General features: G+C 41.7%; 1 protein-coding gene across 3 annotated transcripts in view; it reads right to left on the bottom strand.

Annotated features, from left to right (window-relative positions):
* Window positions 1–7376: 7376 nt before the first annotated feature.
* The window catches only part of CPQ (carboxypeptidase Q), a 3127273-nt gene continuing 3125219 nt past the window's right edge, over window positions 7377–9430 (bottom strand). For 2 of the 3 annotated variants that reach the window (XM_044065627.1, XM_044065628.1), the window contains one exon: window positions 7377–7970. In XM_044065627.1, coding sequence (XP_043921562.1) covers window positions 7807–7970 — 164 coding nt within the window. In that variant the 3' untranslated portion in view covers window positions 7377–7806. The remainder of the gene's footprint in view (window positions 7971–9430) is intronic. The other variant, XM_044065629.1, reaches the window with a different exon arrangement.

The raw sequence follows: 9430 nt of genomic DNA, 5'->3' as shown, positions 1-9430 counted from the left end.
TCTACATATATCTACGTATATATATATATATATATATATATATATATATATATATATATATACATATCTCGGACAGGGGTGGTGACAGGCACGCTACTACGCCTTTCATTGTGTGTTTGTCAGTGTATACTGTGTTTCCTGGACTCCGCACGTTTGTGTCTGTACCTGTCATATTACACACCTGCCATAGGTTAAGATTACCTCCCATCGCACTTTGCGAGGGACAATCCCTCTTTGTGCAGTTGTGTCCTGCGAAATATTTGTGAACATAGCAAATGTCCTGCGACTTTGGGACAGACCTATTCCCTATAGTTTATGTCATGGTTGCATAACACTCTTATTCTGTATCTGACCCACCTACATGTTACAGGACATGGAACACGTACCTGCGACCATTACTAGAATAAGCTTTTTATCTATGCAAAACACTGATGTTCTGGTTTTCGTACTGGCCGGGTGTATGTGTCGTCCTGCAGACATCTGGCGTATGTCCCACATTGGTCATTTGAACTGTGGCAACCCTACTGTACGTACATCTTGCCTAGCAATAGTGTTGGGTGATTGTATACATGACTGCCTGTTCCACTCCTGGCAGTGGTCATTGTACCCTTCAGAGCAGGCGCTATTTGTTCAGGGGTGACTAATGCTGCTGTTCTGTACATCATTGACCGTGATCTGCGCAGTGGTCGGTGACGCTTAGCCCTGTTTCGCGCATATCTGTATAGTCGTATTTAAACATCGCTTACCAGCTGTGGGCAATGCTTATTCCTGCTAACGTGTGCTACACATATTCTGATGACCTGCATCCGGAATGCATTACCCGTGCCATCGGGATTACGTTACATCTCTTGCGGGACGAGGGACCGGGAACATGCACGACAGTCACTGCATGTACCACTTGGACATCTGGGGGTTGTACACGAATTATGTCATTTTGTATGTGCAGTACACTACAGCAGTTACTCCACACTACACTCATATGGATAACTCCATTAGTTTACAAACTGATGGGTCCAGTTAATGGTATGTCCATGTGATGTTTACTGGCTGTACTCCGGCACTGGGTATGTATATCACAATTAGCTACACCCGATAATTTGCTACACCTTCATACGACCGTGGATGCAGCATGCCGGGGTGATGAATGCCTGTCATGGGTACATCCCCTGCCTTGACACAACATCCATGATTACATTTTGTGGAGCCCCTCAGTAACGCGGCAGGTAATCCGTGATGACTGTGTGTAGGACAGTGCTTACACACATGTGCTCCCGCGATTGCCTCTGCTCCAGTAAGCAACAGTTGCTTATTCAATGTTGTGGCGACGGGAATCACTGTTTGCCCCGTTTGGTGTTTTGCCTCTGACAATCGGGCATGTACCTACCGATGTACCTGAGAACCTATACACACAGCACCGACAGATGCTGATAGGCGCATCTACTGTTCAGGTGTTGATATTTCCGTGTTCCAATGGCTGTTGCGTGTACAATGTTTGAGGGCTGCCTATGCAGGATTCCACAGTGGGCCACCTATACATCACAATTTATAGGTAGTCGTGTTTGTGCGCCATCCATGTTACTGTGTGTGCAGATGGGGAGGGGTGTCAGTCCGTGGGAGCCTACACTGTCAAGGTATGTGCTATACGTTCCCTCTTTGCCAAGGCGTAGGCATATTGGGCACGCCTCCGTCTGCCTACTGGGGCTGGCACAGTGTGTCCGTGGTCTGGATCCCTCTGTGCCTGTGTTGGTCTTGGCAATTGCAGTGGGCTGTGAGGCCCTCCCCCATTTTGACCCTGCTGCAGCTGTTTCTGCAGAATCATATTATGTAGCATGGCACATACTATGAAGATGTGGGCACACGTGCCTGGAGAGTACTGCAAGGCTCCACCAGATGTGTCCAAGCACCAGAACTGTGATTTCAGCATCCCGAACACACACTCTATGATGATTCTGGTTTGTGTGTGTGCCTCATTATGGCGTTCTTGCATTGGTGTGTGTGCATTTCTGATGGGGGTCATCATTCACGGCTCCAGTGCACAGCCAGCATCCCCCACAAGGTGACCTTGTGGGATGTCCCCCCTGACAAATACCTGATACAGCTGTGAGGCATGCCAGATATGGGAGTCGTCGTAGCTTCCAGGGCTGCCAGCACACACATCCATGATAATGCCCAGGGCATTGCACACGACCTGGCAGTTGGAGTGGAATCCCTTGCGGTTTATGTAGTGCCTACCATACTCACTGGGTGGTGACTTGATTTGTATGTGCGTGCAGTCTATTGCACCCAGTACTTCCGTGTAGTTTGCCACACGGTGGAAGTGACGCATATTGCTGGCCAACTCCTCCTGAGTTCGGGGGAAGTATATATGCTCATTGGCATGTGGTAACATGGCATTAAGGAACTGGTGTAGTACCCTGGATGCTGATGCCTGTGAGATCCCCATTATATGTCCAGTTGGCCTTTGAAAGGTACCTGTGGCTAGTATTCGCAAGCTTACACATACCTTCGTGTCCACTGGGATGGGTTTCCCTCTGTTGTTTCTGGTTCTCAGGCGTGGCCGGCACAGCTCTACTATTTGCTGTAAGATGTCCCTGTCCACCCTGTAATGCTCTACTATCTCCAGATCATGTAGCCCCTGGTACGTTACCCTTGGTCTGAACACTCTTCTCCTCCTCCGAGGCCTACGGTGGTTGTCAGCATTATCCTCCACAACACCGTCAGTCTGTAACACATGCTGATGAATCACAGCTATGGCAGCTCCCAACATGTACATTTTAAAAGTTCCCCGTCTGTTTACACCTATGGTATGGCGTTTGGGAATACACAGGTGTGTGTTGGGTGCTTTCACACTTTATACTGTTTTGCTGTGAACACTGATGATGTCATAGGGTGTGTATGTATGATCGTGGCTACAGGGTATCTTCTGTGTTTTATTAACGGAACCACTATTGTGCTGCCTTTGGTGTTGCATTACATTTGGATGCTGTGAATTACCTCCTGCCCTTCCGTTTACATTTGTGCACGTTACACCTACCATTTGCTGGCAGGCATCCAGCTGCCTGCATTCATAGACCTGGCTTATCTTGCGTACTGTGTGCTGTTGTCGATCTACTGTGGGTTTGCTTTGCTCTGCTATGACAGTTCTCCTATCTTTGCATTCCAAGTCCTCCCCTCCTTTCTTTGCAATCCTATGCCTCCCCTATCCTGTTTTGCAGGTTTTTGCATGCAGGCTTGTCTACTGCCATCGATTGGCCGCCATGAGTTGATTGGTGTTAATTGCTCATTAGTATGCCAATTACCCTGCTTCGGCATTTCCTTTTTTTCTTCCCCTGACCTTCCTGTTTGTGCTATTGTTCGCGGTGCGTGCATCCGCTTACCGGGTTTCAGGCACGATTTCATCCCCGTACACATGCGCTTTCGGGCACCATGTGCGCTCTCAGCTAAACTGTTCTATACCTTCCTCCCCACCCCTGTCCTGCAACTTTGCTTAGCAACGGCCAGGCCAGATTTGCATTGCTCCAGTGTGCTTACTGATACGGTGGCACACCCCTCTGCTGTCATGTATCACCTCTGATACACTCCTCGGTGTTATAGCGCTGTGCCGTCAGGTACATCCTTAATCCGGCGGGACGTTTGCGATTCAGGATTACCTGCCTCATTTGCATGGCACTGACTACTAATTCATAGTCACAGCGCCAAACACTGTCGCGGGCCCCTGGCAACACTTGCGCCTTGCTTGTGGTGTGCCATGCCTACCATTGTATATTATGGTGCAATCCTAATTTGTCTTTCATTGCGATTTTATGACATTTGTATATATTGCCTTTGTATTCCTGTTTGCGCACACATGCCCTGCGGTTGTACTCTGCGTTACTGTGGACATGACATTAAATGTTGTTTTTTAGGTGTTGTACATCTTTTCTTGTGCCATTGGCTGTGTATTTCGCCATTGGCATATGTTAACTTTGTAATACATGAGTCTGGTCCGCTTCCATAACTCCAATGTTCTGTTTTGGAAAATGTAAACCATGTTTTTTGGTTTACATTTCCATGGGCTTGCGCTATGCCTGCACCACTTCGTGAATCGCTGTATGCCTTCATTAGCATGGAGCGACACTGCGCATGGGGTGATTTGCATACCTATGCTGAGGGCTGCGTAGATCTGGTGTACGCTGGCAGTGCACATGGAGTTGGTTTGTACCTGAATCGCTCGGCAGACATATTTGACGTTGTCCCGCATACGCTACACCTGCACCCGGCACAGACTTCATGAATCTGGGGGCCTGTGTCTGGATCATGTAATAAAAAATTAAACATTGTATATTAATGGTAGACACAACTGCTTGTAAAAAGGGATGGTTTATGTGACCCTATGCCAGAACCGTTCAGTGTTCTACGTAGGAAAGACTGAACACATATTGATAGAAAGAATTTATCAACATTTGTATGCCATCAGAAGAAAAACTGACAATAATACTCTGTTTAAATATTTAAGTGAATGCCCGGCACACTGTTTTAAATTTGTGGTGTTAGATCAGCTTGATGTCAACCCCAGGGGGGTTCTTGGGGTTAGTTTTAGAGAAAAATGAGGAGTTGTGGCAATTATGTCTTAATACACATAACCCCCCTGGACTTAATGGTACTCTATCCAACATTTGATTACTGAAATTAAAAGCTTACCAGCGTTAGAAGTTTTTTTAAATACATTTTTAAAATAAATTATTATGCATTTATGTGCAATATTCTTAAATGTTTTTATTGTTTGGTATTGTAATAAAAAGTGATGTATTTTTAAATATTTTTAACTTTTATAATACTAATGTCTTTATTGCATTTTAGTTGCACTGTTGTTTTAAAATTTTTGGTGCAAAAGTGTCACGTGATTTCAAAAGTTTTCATTAGTAGTGTAACACTTCCTTTCTGTTATCTGAAGAAGTCTAATAGTTGCATATAAAAGCACTTATGTACTTGTTCTAAATAAATGTGGTGTGGTTTGCGGTGATCATGGAGCATTTTTTTTTTCCTTTTCCTGGTTCGTGTTTCTGTGGATTACTTTGTAGGTTATAATATTTACAACTACAGTAATATACAGATAGCTGTTGAACCTTTTTGGATTTTCGAAAAAGGCTTAAATGTATTCATTCAAGAAAATTTAATATTTCAGATACCTTAGTAGAGTTAAAACATTTTACTAGGAGTGCTTATGGTTGATGAGAAAGTTAAGGATAGTAATATAGAGAAAGAACTAGTAAAGAGAAAAAGTATTTTTAACCCACCCTTATACCCTGCTCTACAAGTCTTTAAACAAGCTTGTATGCAAGACCTATACCAAATTGATAACTACAAAAAATTTAAAACAGCATACCACTTGTCCAAAAAAGAAAGTGAATTATTGGATGAAGGGGGGGGGGGGGTCGTTTTATTTGATTCTATTAACTACTCGTTTGTGATGTCCAAAATTCCTCAAGACAATAATTCGCATAACCTGTGTCTAGAAATGAAATCAACGTAGCCAATCATAGAATTTATATGCTTCTGGAAAATCTACTGATTGAAGACAGAGTGTCTGTAGGGGTATACAAATTTCTTAAAGTCGACAAAACCTTTTGTCTCCTCAGTCTTTGGGATCCCTAAAATTCATAAGAATTTTGTAAACCCACCCTTCAGGCCAACTGTGGCAGCCAGTGGATTTAAAAGGCATCCTTTGGTTGTCTTTATTGATAGGTCCTTAAAATTTATTTTTGGTATTAAAACTCATGATAAAGGACTCTTGGGGCTTCCTAGCAAGATTAACAACAGATTTAGCTACTTTCCCAGTTTTTTTAGCAATTGATACAGTCAATTTATTCTCATCTATCCCTTTGAAGATGGTGTAGCCCTCTTTCATGGTAGTCCTTCAACCTTTGAAGCATCAAGGACTGAGCAGGTAAATTTAATTTTGGATATGACCTTAGTAGTACTACAAAATAACTTTTTAAATTTGGAGATAAAACTTGTAAACAGGTGAATGTGGTACGGATGGGCATAAGCTATTTATGTTAACATGGTTTTGTTAGCATGGGAGAAATCGGCTATTTTTAAAACAGACTTTTCCAAATATTTGAATATCCACACTTCACTTAAGATAGCCGTAATCTACATTCCTCCTGATTACAACATCCCAGTACTGGAAAGTATCCTTTCCTCTCTCTGCTCTGACATTCCCAATGAAACAATACTCATTGGAGATGTCAACATTAACTGGCTAACCCTCTCCACTGAATCCCCCTCCATCTCTGTTAATTTACATATTTGCTAACATAATCTTCTGTTCCTAACTACATCTCTCCCACTGCTCCCATTCAGCTGAACTGATGACTAAGGATGTACATTTTTATTTCTTTGCCTTAGTCTGCACCATACCTAATGTACTCTGCCTTTACTTGAATGTAAATTATTTATTTGTCTAACTCTACTCTACACTGCACCTACTGTACTGTGCTGATTTAAGTGAAATGCTACCCGTGTTAAACACAGCATTGTAGTTCATCACTGTCAAGGACTTCTGGTTTAATTAGCTATGTACTGTTTTAATTTAGTTACATGTTCTAAGTGACTATGTAATTGTGGAACTTTTCTCCCCAGGTCTCCACTGAAAAAGGCTCTGTCCCAGCTGGACCAACCCAGTCAATAAATGTCAAATAAATATTTATTTAAAATTTTTGGATGTCATATTTATTTTATGTGCGGGACCGCGGTCCTCCCCTCGGTCGAGTGACATTTAAAGACATGCAGGTAGGTGCGTGCGTGAATGGGTGTGCCTTCTTTGAAGGTTGGGCATTGGGCTAGCACCTCGGCACCGTAAAAATCCACTGCCAATCATTAGCAGACCAGAGTTCTGCTGTGGCGACCCCTAACCGGGAAAAGCCAAAAGACATTAGTTTTTAGCAAAGATTGTGAGGTATACTTAGGCAGTATGATGCCAAGCTTCATCGGTGCACATGGAAACAGTGAAGATAAGCCAAATACAAGCAATTAAGCATACAAAGTTAATTATGTCAGAGAAGCACCAAATCAGTTACGGGAGGAAGGATATGATGTCCCTGGAATCCCCCATCAGAACAAAGTATGGGAGAACACCTGTGGATAATCACATTAGTGGAAATGAGTTTCTACCTACTGGAAGAGTCAAACATACTGCACAGAATAAAACTTTGCTAAAAATCAATGCCATATTTGAAAACAGAAAATGACTAAGGTACAATGAAAAATGCAAAATAGATTTGCTACTGAATAATCTAAAGGACACATATAATATGACTGCAATGTAGAAGTCACAAATTATAAAACAAGTAGGAAAGTACAAAACAAAACATTCAAATAAATTACACTGACAATAAAAGCATTCATTTATTTATTAATTTCTAGCTAGTACCCTGTTTGAACATCAAACAGCAGATCACCTTCTCCTAAGAGGCAACATTTTTCTCTAGTTAACAGAAAACAGTATAATCCCATAACCCTGGTTACAGTCATTTTTGTTAAATCTTGATTCACTGCTTTTTTATTTTATTTGATTCAATTTAGGGCAGAGTGCCATCATTTATAACATACTGCCAACATTCCAAGATTTACATACAACATTACCGTTATTACATAAACGTAAAGACATAATGCAAAACAGACCAAACTATTCAGTGTGCTTGATTTAAAACAAGCTTCTAGGTAGCAGCAGTAACTGAAAAACTGGTTTGGAGAAAAAGAAAGTTGCCCAGACAGCTGTACACCACATGATGCATTACTACCTAGGAATCACATGCTTGAATGTCAGTTTCTTGGTAACATTTCTTCCATGTCAGCCACAATGTAGGAGACAGTAGTCCAAACAGCAGCACAGAGATTCATTTGCACTGGATCTTGAACTGACATTGTGTCTCCATTAGAATGGTGGAACCAGAAATACTTGCTTATGTCATCATTTAAACTGACACCTGAAAAAAATGCAACACGTTATAAGCATCTATATATGGTTAGGCATGGATTTGTTTTTTAATGTACTATTAATTCATCTACTTAGAACAGTACTTTTTTGATTCTGACAGCTATCCTCATCACATAATATGCAGCTTGTAAGGCATGGGTGTAGAGGGCAGCAATTGAACAAACATATCAGGATCAGATCTCAAGAACGTCATAAAATGTGTTGTTTAAATACAGATACTGGCAGTAAAATGACAAAAATAAGAAAGACAGGAAGTGCACATTGACTCAAAATAGACAGTCCCCAGGATTCACTAACCTTTCGTGTAAGACTAAGTTAGTCTTACACGGAAACTGCAGTCTATGAGTAAGACGGCAGTGAGCCATGCATATTAATGAGGGCGAGCTGCCTCAACTCTAAGGCTAACACGGAGCGTGCACGAGTGCAGGGGGCGTGTCGGACTGCCGAGCAGTCCAAAAATCCATGCCCCTGCAAGTCTTTCAATTGGGAAATGTCAACTGACATGAGCGAGTCCACTCGAATGTGTACATACCCAACACTACACTCCCCCACATTCTTAACCCCTGTACAATTACAAAATGTAAAATTTTATTTTTTTTTATTATTCCCGATATAGCTACCCGTATTTGCACGGGTTTGCCCATTGCTTAGCTACAGTTAGCAGTTTAGACATCAAAGAGGATAATAAGAAACTTATATGCAAATTAAGCAAGATAGCATAGTGGTAGAGCCTTCGCACAAATAGGAGGCATTCCCAGTTCGAGTCCCACCACTCCCCTTTATATTTTCTGTTGGAAATCTGTATATAAAAATAATACCTGACATTTATCATTTAAATTTTAGTCAAAAGTATTGAAATGGCCTATGTAGTAGTGAATAAATTATATAAATATATATATATATATATATATATATATATATATATATATATATATATATATATATATATATATATATATAAAAGAAAGTGAAATGGTTATGCATACTGATGGATGCATAAGTAATGTATCTTAAGCAATGTGAAGCACTGCTAAGCAAAGTTTACCAGTATTAAGCATATTTAAATACAATTGTTCATAGCTAAGCACTGCTTTAACTAGCGCAATAGCTTTGGCGGAGCTGCGCACCGAGCTAACCAGCGCTACGTCGGGCAATGGTGGGCAACGTAGAGCAATGGTGGGCAACGTCAGGCAATCTAGAGCAACGTTAAGCAACGTCAGGCAACATAGAGCAACATCGGGTAAAGTTGAGCAAAGTCGGTAAAACACAGCCACACCTCCTAGCCGGTCTGGCCAGTAGTAAAATAAAAAGCAATGACAGGCCTCAAACCTGCGATACTGTGCACCATAATCACAGTACTGAACCACTAAGCCATAACAGCTTTTTATAAGCATGCACTTTCAACACACACATACATATCAATGGAAGTTTACCCATTGCTAAGCAGGT

Source organism: Protopterus annectens, chromosome 3.part0, assembly GCF_019279795.1.
Source record: "Protopterus annectens isolate FY-2018-M chromosome 3.part0, PAN1.0, whole genome shotgun sequence".
NCBI lineage: Eukaryota > Metazoa > Chordata > Ceratodontiformes > Protopteridae > Protopterus > Protopterus annectens.
This window is presented reverse-complemented; position numbering and strand designations above follow the sequence as displayed.